Source organism: Orbicella franksi, chromosome 3 (genome assembly GCF_964199315.1).
Source record: "Orbicella franksi chromosome 3, jaOrbFran1.1, whole genome shotgun sequence".
NCBI classification, from domain to species: Eukaryota; Metazoa; Cnidaria; class Anthozoa; order Scleractinia; family Merulinidae; genus Orbicella; species Orbicella franksi.
In genome coordinates, this window is record NC_138147.1 from 6,512,753 (window position 1) to 6,536,775 (window position 24,023).

Here is a 24,023-nt window from a genome sequence, read left to right on the forward strand (position 1 = left end):
AAAACAACCTCGCATTCAGTATATTTCAAATTTGGTCATGATGCCCATATTTAGAATATAGCCTGTTTTCCAAGATGGCGGACGAACCAGATCAACGTACCGTAGAAAATCTGCCGTTTTCGCCGTTTTGTGGGAGAATTTTCAACCGGTGAGTGTTTTGATTGAGGTTCAAAATTTTGTTAGCAAAGAATCAAAGATTTCTGCTTAAATGTTGTTAAAAGTCGATCAAGTTTTAAACTGAACCGCCATACTGGCACGATATTTGCAGAAGGCAATTTTTAACGGCAAAGCACTAAATTAAAGCCAGCTAAGGTCAGATTTCAAAACCACTACTGCTTTGATTTCCTTTGTTTTAACTTAATTATCGAATTATTGCATGTTGGAATATAAACATCTGACCGCTTCAATTTCCATTTCAGGAAATTTTTAGCAATTCTTGTTCTTGGTCAACTGTTGTCCTGGCTTGTTTGTGGAACTGGAGTCTTCAGTCAGCTTTTAGTGACTAATTATGGTATCGAGATTCCAACAACACAAAGTTTCTTGAACTATTTATTATTAGGATTTGTGTATACAACAACACTCGCTTGCCATCCCAGGGACTTCAAAACTAGACTAAAAGAAACAGGATGGAAATATTTTCTGTTAGCACTTTGTGATGTAGAAGCCAACTATTTGGTAGTGAAAGCTTACCAGTATACTAATCTTACAAGCATTCAGGTGAGTTGTTAACTTGAGTAGATTGGGCATGAAGTCTTACTCAAATATATATCAAAGCCAATAGCAACAAATATCAAGTGCAAGTAGTATTCAGTTTGCAAATGAGGAATCTCCATGGAAACCAATAGACACCAAAATGTTAATGTCAACTTACTACTATGTTCCTGATAAAGTGTTCTGTTATTATTCTTGGATGGAAAACACATGATGCTGTTGGGAAACCTTTGTCGAATGTATCATCCCAGAATTGCGAGAAAGTAACCGTTATCAGACGCTGATCATTTATGAAAAACCAGTATTGAAGCACTGGTTGGCTCAAGTACCTACACCCCTGCACCAATCATACTTACATAACTAGTCTAGAGATTCAAACATTTTGCTAAATGCGGGTTCACTTGAGATTTAATGGAATTTTTCATTTCTACTCAGGTTCTGGATTGTTTTTCTACAATATCAGTTTTGGTACTCTCGTGGATATTCTTGAAAGTACGCTATGAATGTATTCATTACTCAGGAGTGTTAACCTGTTTGGCTGGCATTGCCTGTCTGGTTGTAGCAGATTATTATGGATCTCGCTATTATGGCTCAGGTCAGTTTAAATTTTTATCATTCACAAAACCCTTGGACATTTGACAGTTGTACAATTATTATATTCTAACTGTTATTAGTATAACTTTGCTAGTGTTCTATCATGGATGAAATTCTTTTATTGCCTATGATACTCAGTCTCTATTCTGTTGTAGATAGTGAGTAGCCTGGCAGTGTGCGGTTGTTAACAAAATGATAGCTGCTTTTTTACATTTTCAATGCGTTTGTGAAGAGGATTTAGATCAAGTTTTGAACAACTACATGTAACTTAGATTTACATGTATACCAATATACATGTAATATCTAGATTATTCATTCTCAATTTCTATCCATGAATAGTTGACTCAGACTGCAGCCCTGTCAACTATCACACAACAAAAACCTCAGGCTCATAATGTAATTTTATTTATAAATTTGATTCAGAATTTAAAGTTGGTAACTATTTTTGCTTGACAGGTAAAAACCAAGCAATAGGAGATGTTCTTGTGCTGTGTGGTGCTGTTATGTATGGAGTGTCCAATGTTGCACAAGAGTTTGTCGTCAAGAATTTTAGCAGAGTCGAATTTCTCGGCATGATTGGTTTATTTGGGAGTATCATATCTGCTATCCAGATGTAAGTTAAATTTATGATTATAATGCCCACTTTTGAAAGAAAATTGTTTTTAATTTATTAAATTTCGTATGTCTCTTTAAAACTGTTTGTTTGAGAAGAATCTTAGCAAATTCTTGACACCCACTTTTCAAATCCTGGCTAAAAGCCTGTTCACACTGTGGCAGGACTTGAGTAAAATTTCTTATAGCAGGAATGAATATCAAACATGGGGCTGGCAGCTAGGGTCTTATGTTTCCCCACTGCCTAACCTTGATCTGTAACATAATAATTTATTTAAGTTTAATAATCCTTTTTTGGCCATACTCTTTGCAGGGTTATTCTTGAAAGGCATCAACTGTCAACCATTGAATGGGACTCTAAAATTGGTTAGTACATTCGTAAATTGAGTAGCAATCTTATATGTAAATAAATGTGGTTGAAATTTTGTTTCTATTAATTCCTTTTTTAATAATTTCAATATTACATGCTAAAATATGTTTGTATGTATGTTTTCCAATGGATTTCTGGAGGTACACACATGCTTACGTGTGTATATGGTCGCTAAACCCTTGTTGATAATGTACATGCAATAAATAATTACATTGCATATCAGATGTAAAATATCGTTAAGTTTGATGTTACATGCCAAGACATGTAGGAATTAATAGCATTATTATAAAACTGAGAAAATTCCTTCATTGCGATTGGCTGAGAGCAGGCCAATTAATCTTAACTTTAACTTAACATAACTTTCTTGGTCATATATAAATAAATGAACAATCATACATGTATGAATGCTCAAGCAATTTACCATTACGTTACTCGTGATATTTGAAAATTCTTTGAAATTGCACTCGCCTAAAGGTTTGTGCGATTTTGAGAGAATTTTCAAATACTACTCGTAATGTAAATCCTCATTTGCACTCGCATTCGTACGATTACCTATACTAATTTTGTAGGAATTAGTAACCATAATTATAGTGGATACTCTACAGCATTTCCCTTGAACACTGTAAGAGAAAAAGAAAAACACTGTAAATAGATGTATTATCACGGTGTTAACTGGTATAATCTAATCAATGTCTGTATGTGGTATTCTATTTTTCCAGTTTTGTTCATCATTGGCTTTGGCCTTTGTTTGTTCTTACTTTACAATTTGATGCCAGTGGTCATGAAGCTCAGTAGTGCCACAGTTGTCAACTTGTCTCTGTTGACGGCAGACTTTTACAGCTTATTCTGTGGTTTATTTCTATTCCACTACAAGGTAAGTTATGCCATTTAATGGTATAAAGCAGTCCTCAGAGCAATCACAGTCGCAATGGTCAATCACGTTAAATGCAGAAATGGGAAGGACTGAAATACGTGAAACAGTTGGCCCGTAAACAGGAAAGTGCATGTGACTGTGATGTAATTAGTACAAGTTTGGTGTAATACTAAAGTATTTAAATTAATCATAATGAGTAAACGCAAAAGCAAGATTGCCTGATTGCTTTAACTTGTTTGATTCAGAAATGAAAACCACCTTTGGTAATGCAAGTTTCCTGCACAAATTATTTGTTGCATTACATGTATGCAAGCCTGAATATAAATTTGGTAGTGAAACCACCACCATCATCTTCTTCTTCTTTGGTTGGTCACATGACTAATGGTGCTGTCAAGAATTAAGAATGTTTTCTTTGTGAGAATACTGATTGGCATAATTTGCATAAAATACAGAAAAAGCTTGTATTTGGTGTGGCAGGAGTATCTGGAGAAAAAAATTGTTTGGCAGCATTTATAATTTGTTATTTGTTAAAAATTTGTTTCAGTTCTCAGCACTGTACCTTGGATCATTAGGATTTATAATACTTGGCGTAATTGTATACAATCTGAAGCCGACGCCCAGCCAGGCTGCCTCTTCTGGTACCCAGTCCTTATCTTACAGACGAATTGAAGAGGACTCGCAGCAAACTGAAGACGACTCAGCGGCATCGTCATCAGCATCATCATCTTTGGTTGGTCACATGACTAATAGATGCTGTCGGGAATTAAGAATGATTTCTCTGTGAAAGAAAACCTGCTAAGTGATAAGATCTGAAATGATTCTTGTGAGCGAAATTTGCCCAGACTGAAATATCTTAGCGTTACAACTTTGTGGTCATTGCTGGGTTGTGACAAGTTACTTTTCTGACGTTCAAGTGAAGCAGTGCCATGTTGCAGCCCATAAAAGAGCTGAGGAGATTTCAAGACCTGTCTGTGGTGAAATGGGGACCAGAAGTTGTTAATCTCAAATCAACCTCTTTTTGATTGCTGCCATCAATTAGACTACGAGTAGTCCCTCTTTTGCTCAGTCCGTCGAGTGAGACCGTAAATAAACCGCGAGAAAAAAATGGTCGCTCGAAATCCCGGGGTGAGAAGCACGCGAAATCGCGGGTTTCGTTGGCGTCTCGCACGACGAACTAAGCGAAAGAACGTCTACTCGTAGTCCTCGTAGCCCTCGTCATTTTTTTGATGGACTAAAAAGTCAGCTGTTTAATGGGCTTGTCATTTGGTTGGACAATAGTTTATTTAATAACTTATTTCACGTAATTTTCATGAATTTCTAATCCACATACTATTATATTGCCATGACGTAACGTTTTAGCCATGTCCGAGTGCGTGCAGAAACCAATTATTGTATAATAATAAACTACCGTAAATATTTAATTGAATACATTTTATTTTATTATCATGGCATTTGATTAAATTATGGCTTTTATTCTGTAGTTCAGACTGATTGTGTCAGTAGTCAGGGTGGGTGGTGTAATCAATATTTGACGTTCGTGGTCAGACATCAGTAGAGGGTCTCAATATGCAGGTTACCTTAGAAGGTTAAAAAAATATAGCGTTTTGTTGATTGACGGTTACTTGTTCGGTTGTTTGACGGCTGATGGTTAAATTGTTTCTAATTTAATGCTTGACTGTAGTCTTTTTTTGCGTTTGATTGTTTGAGACCCTCTCAGTAGTCCTTACAAGGCGCTTTTGTATCTTTGCTTATTGTGAAAATTTATTGTCTTGTGTTAAAGGAGCTCAGTCACGGTATTTTGAGTTATTTTGACCACACACAAAATTACCTCTAAATGGCAGGAAACCTGAAAATAACAGTTTAATAAGATAGAAAAACACTAAGGAGATTATGATAAACCATAACGGAACAAGGATGGCTAAGAATGGAGAAGATTAACACGGATTACAAATGACAAGTTTGAAAAATTGAGGCTACACTTTTCAATATGCGCAAACCGTGACTGAGCTCCTTCAAAGAAAAGTGTTTGCTTCGCTTTGTCAGTTTTCGAGAAACTTGACGCACCATGTTACGCAACCACTCGCTTATCGTCTCCAAAATGCTCTTGTGATGTTTTGCGCGCAAACGAAGGCAAACAACGCAAACATTAATGATGCTCGTTGGCTTCAAGTGCAGACTCTTTCATTAATGTTATTGATCATTCGGACTTTTACATCTAAATGCAGGAATTACACCACACTAAAATGTGCTCCGGTTAGCCTAAACACCATTTTGGTTAGCCTGAATAGCACTCCGGTTGGTCTGAGTAACGCTTCAGTAAGGTAGCTTAAGTTTAGTTAGCGCTGACTTGGGAATGGTTAGCCCCGTAATTCTTGTACTTAACTGCATTGAGTATCAGTTTGTCACGAAATATGTTGTATTTATGCTCGCTAATGCTATGCCCTGAGATTGCTGTGTCATGCGTGGGTCAGCAGACATGTTCTTGTATGAAAAGAGATCTGTTTTTCGCGTTTGTTATGATCAGTACCTCCCAGATCGTTACCTCACGTAAGCGGCCGCCTCTCTTTGTGACATAACTATTTAAACATTCCCTCATCATACCAAGTTTCTATTTGCATGTGAAACTGTGGTAAGTGACCGCAATCGCTTGTAAGCGGCCTTTGGTTATGCTATGCCAATCAAACGGAGAGAAGTCCAAAATTTGTTTCCAACATTTTTGCTTCTGAGTGCCCTGTATTGCACACTAGAGAGATTTATCGTAAGCAGATTGGTCACTGAAACATTTTGGTGAGTTTTTCTCTCCAACTTAGTTTTCCAACTCAGTTTTGTTCTAAAGCCGGACTAAATAGGCAGTTATCTTGCAATAAGGAGGTCTTAGTCGCTAATGAAAGCGTGTAAAAATTCAAGTCTTTCTATGAAACGCACGCTGTGTGAAATCTACACCTGTACTTAACGTTAAAACAAATCGTTTCGGCTGTTAGGTTGGGAGTCTTCCAATATATATTAACGCGCATTTTGTATAGTTAAAAACTCCGTTGGACCGAAATACTAGCCCTAAAATGACCTATAGCATAAACTGAGTCCTTTCCTTATTATATAAGAAATAAAAAATAGAAATAGTACTGAGTTACTGAGACAAGTTATTTTTCCCTTTTAATGGCTGCAGAATTCCCATAAGCAAGCTAAACTTGACAAAACAGGTTGATAACTTGCGAAAGCTTTCGCAAAGCGCTGCTCCACTTTCGCTTAATGGGACTGCCTATCTCTCTCCAGGGGCGACTTCACTGGGGCGCGAGAGTCGTCTCCAATTGAAAGTTGACTTCATTCTGCGCAAAACCAATTTCTGAACAAATATGGACCACAAGCAAGAGAAGAGACCTCCATGCTCAAAAGATATTGTTAACAGACAATTGATCAAGCGTGGTTGTTTAAACACACAAAAGATCAAAATATTAGATATAAATATATTTAATTTTCATGCAAATTTTCGATGCCTCTTTGAAAAAAACGTGACAAATTTATGACGCTCCGGATCAACAGCCCGGTTTCTCAAATAGCGACAAATATATTTTGGACTATTTCTACATTCATATATAACAGAAATTTAAGAGATTTCCGAAGGGAAAACTAACAATATTGTAGGAAATTCAATTTCTTCACGTCATACAATCTTTTGAAATATTCTTTTCCTCATAATATACTTCAAGAGAATTGAATACTTTTGACATGAAGAGAGCTTCGACACATCAGAGCTAACTGAAAAGTTGAATAAGTTTTATTTATTGTTCCTATTGCTTACATATACCTACTCTCACACTCTCTGAATAAAAACCAAAGCTCGCTTGCAAGGAAATCTTTTTGGTGACAATTAAACCAAGCAATTGAGCAATGGGCAACTGAAGTCACAGCATTCCGTGTCTGTTCGTCAGTCTTTAGTAATATTGGTTTAGCGGGCACAACTGAATTGTGTTATATTCGGCTGTACGTATCTTTCTCGGATGGCACTGTGGGGATCATTGTCAGTTATGTTTTATCATCAAAACTTTGGATCAGTGTGCTAGACAGTTCTACCGTTAACAAACAGTTTAGCCGTTTTCTCAATTGTCAGAGAGAACGTTTTTCGTTGCGCAGGTCGACCAAGACATGATTTTTTAAAATTATTCTTTAATTTTGGGTCATTAAACAGTTAAAAGTGACTTTTCCCGTGTGAAAGTAAATAATAGAAGTTTACACGCGGACTGAATTGTTGAGGCAAGATTTTATCTAGAACAAGAGTTCTAGCAGTGCATAACAGAAACGTTTCAAATAATGAACGGAAGGCAATGCATATCACTCCATTTTTTTGTGTTTCAGTGCTGGACAGGGCACGACCTGTACATCTCTATTCAGTGGGCGCTAATCCTAGTAAGGAAGTGGAACAACAAGAAGAAAGGAAGACTTCGTCATCACTGTCGCCGATATTGCAGACTGACCGTTTATATGGATATTCCGTGGTTGCTCTGCAAGCTGAGCGACACGAGACCCGAGGCGGAAGCTTATCTGCGTCGAGGATGAAGAAAATATAGTATTTCGCGGCAAATAAAGATGTAAATTTGCGGTAAAATGACTCAGCAGAGCCTGCCGTTTAAAGTTTCATATGGGAGATGACAATGGTTACGTAATTAAATTATCAAACAGGATATCTGAATTGAAAAATTAATGAACTTTTACAAAAGAGTTGCGAATTAAGATCAATCAAATTACTGGAACAGTTATCAGTATCTCAAGTCAGCTATTGTTAGCAATTTCTAATGCTTGTTAAACAGAAATCAAAGCTTACAATACTTAATAAAACGATCAAAACGCAAGTACGATTGGCAAACCAATAATTATCTAATGATAGTTTTTCCGTCTACCCTTCGAAGAAGGGGAAAAACATCTGACTGTGCTGATGAGTCGTACATCTCGAGTGGAATCTCGATTTTTCGAAGTCTCATTTTTTCCGAAACTCCCGGTAACTCGAACCAAAAGTCGTTCCCTCTCCTCAGTCGGGCACTGTAATTTTATCCCCGATTTCTGGAACTCTCCGATTATTCGAGCCAATTTTCGTTTTCCTTGGAAGTTCGAAAAATCCGGCGGGATTTCACTGTATTTGACTAAAGTTATTTGACACAATTTTTCCTCTAACATTCGATTTTATGTAGTAGATCAACAAACGAAGTGCTTTGTGAAACATCGAGATTTTTCGTTCTGAAGAAGTATCATTCAGTTTCTTTATGAGACAGTAATAAGCACTTTAAAAAACTCACGCTGCCTGGATGGTTTTTATATTGTCAATGGTTCATATTCGTCAATTCGTTTCTTAGCACATTTTATTATCCCGTTCTGAGATCTTACAGGTTGTTTTTATGCAGGATTTCAGTTTCAAAAAGTAAATATCGAGATTGTAATTGTGTTGGCGGAATACATAAGTTTCAATCGCCACACTCTGTATTCAACATCAGCACATCAACATTATGCGGTTTAACTGTGCAAAAAGCTCTCTGATTGAATAGTACTGATGAGAAATAGCACACACATAAAGAACAGGACGTGAAATTATGAACGTCGATAGCAAATATATATAATTAAGGAAGGGTCATGACCATAATTTTTTTCCCACGCCTTGTTACAACTCCCCCATTAAAAATGTTTTTTGAAGCCAAAGCGAGGACTGTCAAAAATTAAGACTGTAAGTCGTAAAGCAAATTTGCAATTTTTCACAACACTAAATAACCAATCCATATGACTATCGAAAACCACAAAATTTAAAGGTTGTACTTATCTTTTATATGATGGCTTTCCCATGAAATATTCGTGTCTGAAGAACTATTAATAACTTATTGCACGTAGAGGGGTGCGGTGGCGGGTGCATCAAATACCAGCCAATAATTGGACAGAATGAATATATGATAGATTCTAAGTGGGTGTCAGTCTGCCCAAATATAAAACAAAAATGAATCTTATTTATTCCACGAACGATCTTTGGTAGATATTAGATGCGAGTTGACCTCTCTGAGTGATAGCATGGCGAAATCTAGTAAGAATCTTTTTTAACTATGGAGCAAATAGCTTGTACTGTTTCACGAGCTAAAGATACGCGCGTTTTTAAGTGTTAATATTGAGAATAGTTTTTAACTTCTTTCTGTATTTTGATTTTTCAGTTATCGGCGCTGCGCTTTTGCTTGTGGTTTTGTGCTTTGGTGGAGAAGCAGCCATCTGTAAGTAAATGTATTGAGTGACTACTATATACTTAAGTTTTATTTTGTTTGAATGTTCTTTTTTCTGTTTTGTGATTAATATGTTACGAATTAATGTAGCTAAAATCGACTGGATGTGAGCTTTTCTCAAAGTTTTAACTAAGATTTTTGCCAACTCAAACATGATAACGAAGAGATCGTAGAACTGAGAGAATTTCTAAAGAAACTGATTTGCTTAGTCTGTGGGCGAGTGAAAAACACTCAATTTAACTTTGAACTTAACGCAGTTTCGATGTTACTGTCGCGAACCGACTGCTGCACGTTTCGGAAGGTCAGCCATTAGTCAGAACTGATCGCATAGAGCTCGAGTGACACAAGAACAGAGCACTCGTAGTGCCAATTTCGACTCTTAAAATAAATTTAAGCCTTCCTACGATGCTCTATTTTCAGTAAGGTATGCTTTAAAAATAAGTTCGAATACTGGTACTGAAACACAAGTGGAGTGACTAAATGCAAGCAGCTTCTAGAAATCGCAGTATTGACTGATGGAAAATTGTCATCTTTCCAAGCTAGTGCTATTTGTTTCAAACGTCTTTGCCATCAATTCGATGTAATTGTGCATTTTTTTAAGAATTCGCTCAAACTATTGGCACCCTACTGAGAAAAATGTGGCAAAATGACTATTGTTCTATTTCGTTTGGGAAGAAGCTAAACCTAAACGATAGAGACAACGCGAGCTCAGTATGTAAGTTTGAGAACAGTATTGCGAGCTACTTCTGCATGTGCCAATATAATGGCTTGCCAACAAAAACAACATTGTCTATTTTGAACGGGAATTCATCAGAAACGCTATTTTTCAGATCATTTATGGTAGTCTACAAACTGAGCATCAACATTTCACGGAAATCATGGAAATCAGGCGATTTTTTGTCGGCTCATTGATCGACAAAGCCCGGCCCTAACTTTACAAAAACATTACTGCGGCGACAGTTGTTTCAACTTCCCGTTTTTCAAAACTGTTGAATTGCGCAGCACAAACCGCTGAATTTTTTAGTTAGTTACACCGGGAAGTCCGTATGAGCTGGTACAATTTCTTTCTCTCCGATATAACTCATTGTTTCCTGTCACCAGCGAGGTTGACAATAAGGTCCGGGAGGTAGGAAGCTCGATTTAGAATTACCACAAGTCGGGGACTCCAGCATGAAATCATTAACAGAAGTGGTATGTTTAACCACAAATACGGTGGAATAGTTATCGGAACTGCCAGAACCTCAAAAACAATGATCGAAGGCATACAATGAGGAGAAAAAAGCCCTAATAAACTAATATGTATACTCTGCTGAGAATTGTTTGAAGATTGTATCATCGACTTCAATCAGATAATTACTAAAACGATTGAAATGGACTAAGAATTGAGTCACTGAAAAGGGAAACATATAAAAGGTTTCACATGAATAGAACTCCGATGACATTTGTCGATTTTTGACCAATTAACTAATTTAAACCAATCAAAGTAAAATTGTTTCGTTTAGTGGGAAACAAAAACGACAATTAGAAGCAATTACTGCTGAAACTAAGAGGAAGAGTCAGTATTTTGTTGTAGCAACACTTAAAGCAAATATATAAGTTATTATAAGTTTCTTTCATGTGCATAGTCGCCATTGCCGCATCATCATCGATTGTTTCCCGATCAGGCTGAAACGCTGTGATTATTTCTTCATTAAAAAGCAATAGATACATTAAAAGTCGATAATTTTCATCCTACGCAAGAAATTGTTCTTATTTAAACGGCCGGGCTAATACCTACTCTTATATCTGTGCGAAATTCATGCTTCAAGAACGCTTTTATGAATAAACATGAAATAACCTGCGGCCATTGTGTAAGTGCTTTTCTTTATCGTTTAAAAAGTCATTAAGAATGTAATGTACACTATAGCTATTGATATCGCACTGTTATTTTATACGCCTAATCCTGAATCATTGTTAAAAGCACAACGACGGAATAAGCTGTTTATTTATTTTTTTTCGCTTTTTCTATTTCTTTGAAGAAGGGCAGTGAACTACGTCAGCTGTTCTTAAGCGTGCTGTTTAAAACTAAGGCATAATATTATTGCCATTAAGAATATTTGATTAAGAACCTGAAGTCATCCGGAGCGAGTTCATCAACATAAAAGTCATAATTTCCCTTATTTGTCACTTGTTGAAAGGTTAGAACATTATATTAGCTAAGTGTGGAAAAATGGTAAATACGATTTGATTAGGTATGTTATGTGCGGAAGCGAAAAATTTGTTTCAGAGTGACTTTTGTATAGTTTCTTATTTAGCATGCCACCCGTAAGTCACCCGTAATCGAGCTCAGGGAGCGAAAAGGGAATCTTCATCGTTGAACAATTTGACCCAAGTTGTCGCTCACTTGTTTTAAGTGTGTCTTGGCTGATATTGTTAAAATTCTGAGAGTTCTTGCGCAATTTCACGGCATTCCTGCATGTACGCCACAATCTTAACATCAGTATTATGCTGACACTACATGCACTCCAACCCTTACAGCAATGACGTCAACAGAGACACATATATCTGCTGCGTTATATTAAGAGTGGTCACATCAAACTGTTTTGCGAAACTTTAGTGCATCAGTTTTAGAAACAGTGTCTTTTTTGAGACAGGATTTGCGTCTGGTGACCTCTGATGTCATAAAAATGGAATGTTAAATTGCTTTTTAACTGTCCTTGTTACCAGCAACAGTTTTATGTCATCAGATCTGCAGTTTTTAACATCTCTAAGGGGTAATCAAGTAACATGAGAATAGCATTCACGTCAAGATCTTTATGGCATGTTTGTGTACCCAATTATGGACGTCGGATACTCAGTTGATTTTCTTTTTACATTATCTATCCAAAAAGCACCATAGCAAGGAAAAACACTCTGTCCTCAAAAAGAAGTGGATTTAACTGTTTACTTTTATGTTAGCCTATTCTACAATCTTTGCATAAGATGTGATGTTCATCCAAGACAAGCAAAAAATACTGAATTGAACAATATAAATTGTGTTTTGATACCAGAAAGTTAAAAGCTATCCTCATGTGCCGTCGTTCTCCGAACTAGGACCAGGCTAGATCGGCATGCGATTAATTTATTATTTCTTGGGGTCCCTCTTTTTCCTTTTTGATTCAGATGATTAGCCGGATGTTTCCGAATGTTATGCTTGTTGGAAAAAAAAATTTTAATCGAGATAGAGACTAATCCGAGTTGGAAAGGATTGTCTCGAAATTCACTAGACATGTTTGGTTCCAGTAATATAGTTCAGTGGAGGAGTTACTCCCGCGTATCATTACCCGAATCCATGTAGATCCAGATTCCCAGGACCCGTCCACACTAAGCCAAAGGAATTTGAAAACGCAGCTTTTTTTCTACAGTTAAAGGCAAACCCTACCACCCACACTAATCCGTCACGAAGACGAAGCTTTTCGAATACGCTCTTCAAACTGGAGGAATTTGAAAACGCCGGCTTTACGTTTTCATGTGGATTTAAGGCAGTTTGAAAACGCAGCTTTTCGAAAACGATAGAGTCACGGTAATCATGGGATTTCCCTGTCTTGGAATTTTTTTTAAAAATAAGTCCAAAATGACCCGCCATTGTTGCGTTTTCAAATTTCTCTGGCGTACTGTGAACGGAAAACATTTGATGTGCTTTCAGAGTGAAAACACCGTTTTGAAATTTCTCCGGCGAGTGTGGACGGAAAACATTTGACGGTTTTCAGAGTGAAAACACCGTTTTCACATTTCTCCGGCGTTGGGTGGAACCCGAGCGTTCCATTCTTAAAAATACTTTTTCAGACAGTGGAAACCTAAGGAATATCCAATTAGGAACCGAGAGTTTATGATCCAAACCTTCAGTCAAAAACCAATTGGTACTCTTTAGTCTGTTTACGATTCCCTAGTGTGTTGCCATTCCGGTATAATTAAAGGTTTTGTTTTAAAATTTGAACATCAAAATTTGGGCGTTCTTCGTTAATTTTGAAATGTGAACTCTTGGAAATGTTGAAAGCATTGTATGTAATAACTCATTTATATGTTTTGGTCTCTCTATAGTATGTTCAAAGCAACTGGATATCGTAGTTGCTGTAGACGTGTCTGGTAGTACAAGTAGGAGTGATTTCAACAAACAAGTGGCATTTCTCAGGACTGTTGTGGATGCTTTCAGGGTTTCCGCGACCTACGGTGCTCGTTTCATCATATTTGGATTTGACCATAACACGAACAGCCTAGTATCAAGTTTTACTGATGGCAAGACAAGGTATAAGGATTTAGTCCAGAAGCAGATCAACAGCTTAATATTATCAGCTGGAGCTACAACAATCGACGGGGCCATTGTACAAGTCAAGGAGTTCCTCAACACTACATCCCGAGATGTACCTCGGGTGGTCGCGTTTTTAACTGACGGTGAAAATTATGGTGGATCTGAGTCTCTAAGGATACCTGCAGAGGAGTTGAGAACGGTCAGTAGAATAAACAAGTAATTATTCAGCTCAATATTTCTAAGGCGCCGTCCACATTATGCCGGAGAAATTGGAAAAAGGAAGTTTCACTCTTAAAACACATCAACTGATGTTTTCCGTTCACACTACGCCTGAGGAATCGAAAAACACAACAATCACCGATCATTTTGGATTTGTGTTTGAAGAAAACTCGGACGAGATCACATGAAATCTTATCGTGATGTCATCGTTTTCGAAAAGCTCCGTTTTGGAAATATTTTCCGATCACACGAAATCGAAAAGCAGGCTTCAAATTCCTTCTGTCCGGTTCGAAGAGCGTTTTCGAAAAGTTCCGTTTTCGTGACGGATTAGTGCGAACGGTAGCATAGGCCTAACCGTAGAAATAAAGCTGCTTTTTAATTTCCCCGGCGTAGTGGACGCTGTCTAAGTATATCGGTTCTCCGGCGTGATTTTTTCCCAAAGTTCCCCTTTCACAGAACCTTTATTTATACTCTTGTTCATCTCATATCAAGCAATCGCGACTAGTGTAATCGTTTCATTAAAAACACCCCGCAAATATAGAAAACTAAAATAAAATAACAATAAAAACCTCCATAATAATTATTCGTTTACGCGTAGAATTTGTAGAGTATAGTATAATTTCGCATATACTATGATGGCTAACTCAATGAAAACTCTTAAATTGCATCATCCATTGTTCCAGTTTTTAATAATATATTTTATATTTTTTAGCTGTATGGAGCCAAAGTTATAGGCCTTGGCGTTGGTGCAACTAACACCATCAACTTAGAAGCATTTGAAATACTAACTGGACGAAAGGACCGCCATTTCATTCTGCAATTCAAGAAAAGTAACAGTTGTAGTGGAGATGATGAGAGTGACTGTGAGTGCAGTGAGAGTGAGGATGATGGTGACGAAGATGAAGGTGATGGCGGGTGCGGCAACAGCGAGCTGAAAAGAGCTGTTAACCTCATTTGTGGTTAAAACTGCAGCAGCGCACTGATTTAATCAAAACTGTTAAATATATGCAAAAAAAGAAATCTGTATATTAGTTATAGAGATGTGCGCAGAGCGATTGCTACTGAGACAAAGTTAGACTATGAACGACGACGTTCTGTTGGTTTCTTTAGATTGGACCAAAGAGAATCTGAAACGAGTTAGTGTGTGAGGAGTGGATAAGTTTCTATGGATTTACCGCTGGCGAATATATTGACGGGTCGACATGCCTCACACTTCGGATCGAGATCCTGATTGGTCCAATCAATCGGAACACGAAATGAACAAACCGGTCAAAAAGATATCAGAAATGATTTAATAATGCCAGCGTATTTACACATCCAGCATTATTTAGTTGAATCACCTATGAACTGAAGCTGTATGATGAGCAAGGAGTCACATTCAGTAGCACACCCCACCCCTCCCCCACCCCTAACATTTGAGTAGCCCCTTTTTCATGTCGTCGCCTTTATTCAACGGTCCACCAGTAAACAGGTTCTGCGGGGTGACCGACTTACTGTTATAAAATCCACTCTACTTCTGCCAGATATTTGTTTTCAGACGTCACACTCGTTTGTTAAATATGGGCCGAATACTTTAGTGTATATCTTTATTTGTTATGCAAAATGACCCTGCTTGAAGAATTAGAAAAAATTAATATAACTGAAAGTGTATTGTAAAGAGAAAAAGCTGGACGGAGACCAGTTGCAGTACAGAGCAGTTCTGTACCGACGCCAATCGGTCAAAGACATGATTACTACATTTAACATATTGTTCCCCATTGCTTAGCAAATCATCAAGTTCAAAAGCCGAAATTCAGAAATCTTGCGTACATGAAGAAAATGCAGAGCTGTTAGTTACCGATCGCTAGTTACAGTTAGCAATTACGACGTTAAACTTGTTATGGTAAATTGAAAGCTGATGCCGTTAACATTTGCCCCGTGTCAACATGCCAGGCTTGTCAACGCCAATGAAATACACGAATGAGAAATTGATGGCTCGGCAAAAGTATAAGATAAGTGAAGAGAAGTTGAGAAAATTTTTAAACTGTAAAAAGTGGCAAAGGTATGATACGCATGGCTGGAAACAATTAAGTCTTAACCGTATCATCCATGCGAACATAGTATCTTTAGGTGGAGTTAACATTGACTAATAAATATATTTAATTCTCTTGTTAAATCAAAGACGTTGTTGCTGTTGTTTTGTTGGTGTTTAGTGGTACTTCTCTGTGAGCAGCTACTGCTAAGAGAGGATTAAAGAAACGAGCAGGCTTTCTTGAATATTTATCTAACAAGCATTTGTAGGAGGAAAAAAGCATGGGTGTGATTTAGGACTGACTAGGGGACACGTCATTGCTGAAGTATGCAGATACTTGGTATTCACACTACAGTGTACTAGTCGTGTCCGATAAACTCCCCATTTCTCGCTCACTTGTTCCCCGGCCGTTAAAAAGAATTCCTTCAGCACTGATATCGTTACATCTGTAAACAGTTTACAAGGTAGTGCGTGACCTAAATTGTCATTATAGAGCGCGGGCTTCCGATAAACTCCCCATTTCTCGCTCACTTGTTCCCCGGCCGTTAAAAAGAATTCCTTCAGCACTGATATCGTTACATCTGTAAACAGTTTTCAAGGTAGTGCGTGACCTAAATTGTCATTATAGAGCGCGGGCTTCCGCGGGCTTTGATTTCATCGGAGGATTAGTGTTCAGCACAACCAGTAAGAAGTTGAAACCCTATTTTTAGCGCGTGTTTGTTGCCTAATGGTGAAAAAAAAAAAAAAAAAAAAAGGGTCCAATTCAGCCAGACACAAACATTGTGATGAGCTTGGAAGAACTGCAAGGGTGCTTTCCATTTGTCGGGTAAACTCGGCCACCTCCTTTCCTCCCCCAGCCCCCCGCTTCCCGCCCCCGATGCACTCTGGACTGATCTTCCAAATCCCCTCTCCTCTCTTCCTTAAAGAAACTTCCCATATTCCCTGTAATACACAAAGAGAAGATAGAAGCCTGGGAACGAAAGCTGCGCCACTTCAACTCCGATGCGCCCTGATGAACTCCGATAAACTCCGATGAACTCCGATGAAGTGTGACGCAAACCGATACAAAATGAGCGGGAATCTGGGAACAACATGGGGAACGCTGGGAACGCCTGTGATAAATTGGATTCCGCGAGAAACAAAATGGCTGATGAAGTTGAAGTTAGATGTGTTAACGGACAAGAAGAACTGAAAAGACAAACACGAATTCAAGTGCAAAAGAAATTTGATCCGAAGCGCTTTTGTTGCATTAACAAAAATCTTCTGGTGTTGAAGCTCTATTACTTTTTTGCTTTCAGCGCCCAAGCTTGTATCAAGCCATTTTATCCCATAGTTTTTCGCCACGTGGGAATGTCAGCGCAACAGACGGGAATTATACTCGGTTTGAAGCCATTGGCGCGTATTATTGGAGCACCTGTTTCCGGAGTTTTGGCAGACAAGTACCGTAAACACAGACTTGTGATGCTAGTAATGTTTATCGTCTCAACCACGTTGCAGTTTTCTCTTGTATTTGTTCGTCCAAACGAAGAATCGAGTGTGGAAAGAAATTTATGCAGCAACATCTCAATATGGAATTCATCTGAGAAGGCAAATGGCAGTGGTAATATATGGCCGTGTGGTATTACAGGAAACTGTTCTTTGTTCACTGTGGACAAAAACTGTGCAAATCATTCAGTTTTGAACGTGTCAGTAATGGCTAACAGTCCAGGGAAAGGAGGAAATAACAATAACACATTTTTAATTCTTGTTATACTTGTGTTTGTGATTTCACTTTTTGACAACTCCAACTCTCTTGCCGATGCAGCCGCTGTAAAGTACTTGACTGATATGGAAAGAGTTGGGGACTACGGCAAACAACGAATGTGGGGCTCAGCGGGATGGGGAAGTATTGCAATTATTTCTGGCTTCACAATGGATCAGTCAGCCCAACGTTTAAATCAAAATGAGTTTCTCTTAGCATTCTGTGGATTCCTTTTGTTTAGCATACTGACTATAATAACCGTGTTCAAATTGCCAGTAGAATCTTTAGAGGACAAATCTAAGCCAAACATCATTCGGAATGTGAGGATTCTTCTTTCAGACTGTCGCATTGTGATATTTTTGATTGTCATTCTTGTCATGGGAACTTGTATGACCACAATTGAGGTATTCTTATTCTGGTTTCTTCAAGACCTGAACGGAAGTCACTTGCTTATGGGACTCTCTCTTTGTATGACATGTGTTACAGAAGTCCCCATAATGTTCTACTCAGGCCATTTAATCAAGTGGATAGGGCATCATGGCGTTTTATACCTTACACTTGTGTGTTATACTGTAAGGTATCTGTCATACTCCTTTATTCCCAATGCTTGGTACGTGTTGGCCATTGAACCTCTCCATGGCGTGACGTTTGGAGCCATGTGGGCTGCTACAACATCTTATGGAGGTATGATTTCACCTGAGGGTATGCGTGCGACAGTGATGGGTCTAGTTTCTGCAACGCATTTTGGCCTTGGCAGGCTTATTGCAGGGTTTGGAGGAGGAGCTGTTTACAGCAAATATGGGCCAAGAGTTCTGTTTAGAAGTCTGGCTATAATTAGTGCTACTACCTGCCTAGTGTTTGTTGTATCACAGAAGTTGTTAAAGAAAAAGTCTCAAGTGAACTATTCCCACTTACAGAATGATTTTCAAGATCTAAACAGTGCTTGGGATCTAGGTATGAAAGAGATTAGTTTAGACTCCGAAGATGATCTGTGACTCAAGAGTGGACAGTTTGCTTGTATGAAGTGCCCATTGAAAAGAGGATGCGCTTCTTTACAGGGGTGGCAGAGCATACTTTGAATTGGGGGTGCTTACAAGCAAGTGCTAGAGGCGCTAACTTGTAGGAGGTCTGGAGATATTTGTAAAATTATTATTTTATGTATATTTTGCTTGAAATTGCCCCCTGACTTTGCTATCCCAGCTTTAGTTTTCTCATCTCTTTGTAAGTTTTTATCAAAGGTCATATCTACAACAAACAACTTTTACAGGAACAATACATCCACCTTAAGACTCCCATAAGTAAGGTAAGGTATTGTAACGTTTTGAGGTTTCTGCTTAGGACCAGCTTTTTAAATGATGTTCTTGATTGTTGTTTTCTTTTTTATGTTCCATTGTGTTAATTGAAATAATTTCTAATAATATTGTCGTTGTGAGGTTTCGATCAAGAGTTTGTTGAATGAATAAATGCATGACACACAAGCACAAATTTTTTATATATTTGTTAATTAAAATTCAAACTTGGTGCTGAGGCTAAGGGGACTAAAGCAAACTAATTATTGACAGATAATCCACGCCTCAAACTCAATGTGATTTCTTTTGTTTTAATCCTCCTAATCCTCACAGACTTGCCCGAATTTTAATACAAAGAAATCAGCTCATTTGTATGCTGTAATGGCACCTATGTGCCTCATTTGTATTTCTTTTGTCGTGTTTTTGTGACATTTCACGTTTGTGTCATTACTCTCAAACATGCACTTTAGCGGGTTTAGTTTGTTCAACCAGGCAGCATCTTTTGGAGCCTGGAAAAGTTTATTGTATATTGTATTTTCCCTTTTTGTTTCTTGGCCATCCATGGCATTATGTTATTGCAGTTTTTACAGTTTTACTTTGGAATAAACTTGTTCAAGCCACGTGAGCCTATGTATCAATTCAAGTACCTGCACCGGTAAAGTACACTGTTTGAGAACTATGTTGAACAAACCTATGATATGGCCTTGTGACGGCTGCTATTGTTTGGCCATGTACTTGTTATTTTTGATTAATTTATCTATAACATATTTTTACATGTAAGGAAATTCACATGTGCAACAATTAAGGTAGTCGACATTAATCAAGGACACTACATGTAGAAATTAATATCATGAAATGTGCACTGAATGTAATTATCTTTATGACTGACCCCACGTGAATGGTCCTTCATAAAAATTGAGTTTTGCTTCCTTAAGACACAGTGCTTTTAAAGGTAGACCCAGGGGTTCGTCATTAACTCTTTAAGTAAATATTGTGTGAGTCATGATGTAAATATTGTTGCATGAGGTTACTTTATTTAACTTGGGTTTTCAATTATTTATGTTGTATGATGAAATGCAGCCCAAACATTATTTAATTCAACATTTTATTAATATATATGTACTGCAAGATTTTTCAATAAAGCTTTAGATATTGCACATTTTTTTGCCAATTTTGTTTGAAATCTCGTACATCTGGCAGCTTGTTACTGGCATAGAATTTAACAGCTTCTGCATCCCCAGATCCAATTTGATTAAATAGTCCCATTTCCAAACAAGTACATTACATAATGCGACACAACCCCCATTTCCATTCAAATTTGCATGAAAAGCCTGGTCTCTTTCATGTGAAAAATCTGATTCCAAATATGCATTCTTGTGATGTCTCGTCTCTGTGAAGAAAAAAACAAGTTGATATTAAAACGATTTTTAACTTTGGGAAAATTGGGAAAAACATTGTTAAAAAATGGTACGTCTGTAGAGAACACGCATGTGCTGTGCACATTCAAAGACACTCCCAACCTCGAACCCAGGGTCTCTCTTCTTCCCTTCCGCAGGAGCAAGAGAGGCAAAAAAACGGACCACTCTCACTACGCCGAAAACGGAGCTTTTCGAAAACGCTCTTCAAACGCAACAATTACCGGCAGTAGAAAAACTTGAGCGCATCCTTGAGAGTTAGGGTTAATCACAGGATTATCAAGACGTCATTGTTTTCGAAAAACTCTGTTTTCAAAACGTTTTCCGTCTACGCCAACACTCAAAGCCGGCGTTTTCAAATCCCTCCAGTTTGAAGAACGTTTTCGAAAAGCTCCGTTTTCGTGAAGGATAAGTGTGGACGGTAGACCTAACCGTAGAAAAAAAGCTGCGTTTTCAAATTTTCTGGCGCAGTGTGGACGGAGTCTTAGTGGCATGCCGCTCATTTTGATACCTTTTAAGTACAAACTTTGTCCAGGACTTCCTGCATCGCGTCACTGAGATCGTCAAAGGTGTCTACCAGCACGTAGTGATTGCTGCCAGCCATGATTTTCAGTTCTTCTTCGTCCACATGCCAACTGACACCAATAGCTACGATTTTCACTTTGGTTGCTCCCTGAACAAAAACAACAAAAACTCTCAAATTATGTCGTCATTTTTCCAAATCACGCCACGCCATTTGTAGTAACTGTGATGGATCCTGACCAAAAACGTCCAGGTCAATAACGTCGAAAGTAAGAATAATACTACATCGAGCGAGGAGCCAGCTATTTCAAAAAGTAAAAAAGAAATAGACCAATTTCGATATATTAAAATTCAGCCTAAAACAATAGACCTCAGTACGAGGCTCTGGGAAATAAATACAGAGTTTGTGGGGTTTATTCCCCAGAGCCTCGTTCTGAGGTCTATTGTGTTAGGCTGAATTTCAATATATCGAAATTGGTCTATTGGCGAAATCTAGTGCTTAAAATTAACTGCCCGAGATATTAGACGCAGTTATTCATAAGCTTCTATTCGCACGTTTGTTTTGCAATGTATATTAATAACTTTATTGAATTGTAATTCAGGTATAATGCATTTCCAGCTTTCTGATTGGTTCACTGAATCTTGGTGAGTAAGGCAAGTGTTGCTTAGTTTAAACTTTTTCGGTGGTTATGGAAATTAAACTTCTGTCGGAAAAAAGACTGAAAATATCAGACTAAGTAATCTTTCTACCGCGAAAATACAGAAAATAATAAACATCTAATTGCCATCCCGGAAACTACAAAAGGCCACAAAATATTACAGTAGGCCATACTCGTTTTCTCGGTATTGAAATGCAACTAGCTTGCAACTAAAGCTTATGCAGGGAGATTTTCCTGAGATTTTACTTTAATGATGTATAAGAGCAGGTGAAAACTAATATTCATATAAATTTTCGCTCCGAATGGGTTCTTGGTTTTGTAATACACTACACTTGAATTTCTAAGCTTTTGCGTGACGCGGCATTTACATGACGGCCTAGAGAGTCATGATGGTTAAAAAAGTGACTTATTTCGGGGAACTTGGCTATCTGAACAGTTAATGTCTTAGAAAAAGTATTATTTTAATGTTTTAGAGTTGCTCGAGGGATAAATTCACGCTTTTGTAACAAAACTCAGTGCCAGATGTTTCTGTTGGTTTCCGGCCGCCACGTTGGTGCCCATACGATGGGCACCAGCATCTCGTCTCCGTACAAATCACTATAAATTTGGGTGAAAAATTTATCCGCATATCTCGCGTACGAAAAATTGCTGTGACCAGAATTTTGGCGAGAGTCTTTGCATATTTACCTCCTTTCATTTCTCCGATTCTGGACTTTATCTATCGACCGGTTTTGATTTTTATCTTGATCTATTTTGAATTGCGTGACACTGAAAACCAGCAATTTAAAATCTCTTTTTATGATATTCCCCCCCATGAGCCTCCTTGCAAGCTAGTTCCAGTCCCAGCCGAGAAGACCCTTGATGAATTTTTAATGAATTTGAGATCCATAACGTTTACTTGTTTGTAAGGTAATTAAGAAGGTTTTGTATGTCAGTTGCAGTGTACCTTTAAAGAGATGACGGGTGGTATGAGTCGGTATTTTCCACGATAGGTCTTACCATCTGTAATGACCAATAAGCAACGCGGTATTATATGGTAGTCACGTGCACTATTATCCGTCGAGTAAAATGTCTTGGCTACCCACAATGCTCTGTCAGTGAGTGTGGCACCTGAGGGATATGACATGTTGCCGAGCTTGTATTCCAGAGCTAAAGGGTCGTAAAACTCTGTATCATTGAATGTAAAATCCTTGAAAACTCTGTGATCGTAGTGAAGGCAAGCAAAGTGGCTTTCATTCGCGGACACGTTGAAATAATGAGTAAAATTTTGTAAGAATTTCTTCACTAGCTGGAAAGAGCGAGTTCCAACACTACCAGATGCATCGACAACAAACGCAATGTCCAGTGGCACTTTACACTCTGAAACAAAGAACGAAATGCGTTGAGATCCACACGTTACCTGCTTTACAGACGGCTTTGAATTTTGACAAGCTTTGGTCTGGAATTAAAGTCGCCGGAATTTGTTGCTAGTTTTAAGGTCGCCGCTTTGATGCTGGACTGATTCTCAGACGGTCCAGGGGCCCGTTTCTCGAAGGTCCCGAAAAGTTTTCGCTCCCGTAAAGCTATAGCAAAATCTCGAATCTTATGGTTACAGAGCTGTTTTATTCACATATTCGCAATATGAACAGAGGTTCCCTTCATACAACAAGTTTCAGGCGTATACACTTCTCCATTTTTGGACACAGATGAACAAAAAATGGCTTTATGGGCCCGAAAAGTTTCCGGGGCTTACGAGAAACGGGCCCCAGGGCACTCGCGTAAATACAAAACCCCATTTTTTGTTGTAAAAGGTTACCAAATTTGATCTGTACCACGCTTCGTTGGTCTCAGTTTCTGTTTACTTTCTGTTTTATTTTTATTTTGATCTGTATGTGCTAGAATAAGCATGTTCTGAAAAACAAATGCACCCCGAAAAAAACATATGACACCCCTACCTCCCCATAACGGCCACTTTTAGGGTTGATCGACTGTAACTACATGTACAACGTATACGCGCATGATTCAATGTACCTTGCGCGTTTGCTATTAACTAAATTTTTTCCTGTGGTTGACCCTGTGAGAACGCGGACACCGGGGTAAAAATTAAATATGTAGAACCATTCTTTTCTAATTTTAAAACTAAAACTTTGCTTACTTATAGTTATTGGAGGTTTAGTTGGTTTAGCTGTGGTTGGTTGTGCTGTGGTTGGCTTTGCTGTTGTTGGTTTTGCTGTGGTTGGCTTTGCTGTGGTTGGCTTTGCTGTGGTTGGCTTTGCTGTGGTTGGCTTTGCTGTGGTTGGCTTTGCTGTGGTTGGCTTTGCTGTGGTTGGCTTTGCTGTGGTTGGCTTTGCGGTGGTTGGCTTTGCAGTGGTTGGTTTTGCCGTGGTTGATTTGGCTGTGGTTGGTTTAGCTGTGGTTGGTTTCACTGTGGTTGGTTTTGTTGTGGTTGGTTTACGTGTACTTGGCTTTGCTGTAGTTGCCACCGCTGTTGGATTCTGGAAATGACGCATGA

At 38.2% G+C, this 24,023-nt stretch overlaps 3 protein-coding genes across 3 annotated transcripts; all 3 read left to right on the top strand.

Annotated features, from left to right (window-relative positions):
* LOC145480955 (solute carrier family 35 member F1-like) lies at window positions 1-4,641 on the top strand. The gene is made up of 7 exons (XM_081459306.1): window positions 1-148; window positions 420-717; window positions 1,147-1,306; window positions 1,762-1,918; window positions 2,231-2,283; window positions 3,007-3,161; window positions 3,706-4,641. The coding sequence occupies exons 1-7, from the start codon at window positions 75-77 to the stop codon at window positions 3,943-3,945; spliced, it is 1,137 nt and encodes a 378-aa protein (XP_081315432.1). The 5' UTR covers window positions 1-74; the 3' UTR covers window positions 3,946-4,641.
* Window positions 4,642-8,542: 3,901 nt separating this feature from the next.
* On the top strand, window positions 8,543-16,383 carry LOC145480934 (cuticlin-6-like). Its single transcript, XM_081459277.1, has 4 exons — window positions 8,543-9,219; window positions 9,344-9,400; window positions 13,469-13,875; window positions 14,608-16,383. The coding sequence occupies exons 1-4, from the start codon at window positions 9,207-9,209 to the stop codon at window positions 14,857-14,859; spliced, it is 729 nt and encodes a 242-aa protein (XP_081315403.1). The 5' UTR covers window positions 8,543-9,206; the 3' UTR covers window positions 14,860-16,383.
* A 580-nt stretch (window positions 16,384-16,963) lies between these two features.
* LOC145480936 (major facilitator superfamily domain-containing protein 6-like) lies at window positions 16,964-20,102 on the top strand. Its single transcript, XM_081459278.1, has one exon. The coding sequence runs from the start codon at window positions 16,999-17,001 to the stop codon at window positions 18,640-18,642; it is 1,644 nt and encodes a 547-aa protein (XP_081315404.1). The 5' UTR covers window positions 16,964-16,998; the 3' UTR covers window positions 18,643-20,102.
* Window positions 20,103-24,023: the final 3,921 nt, after the last annotated feature.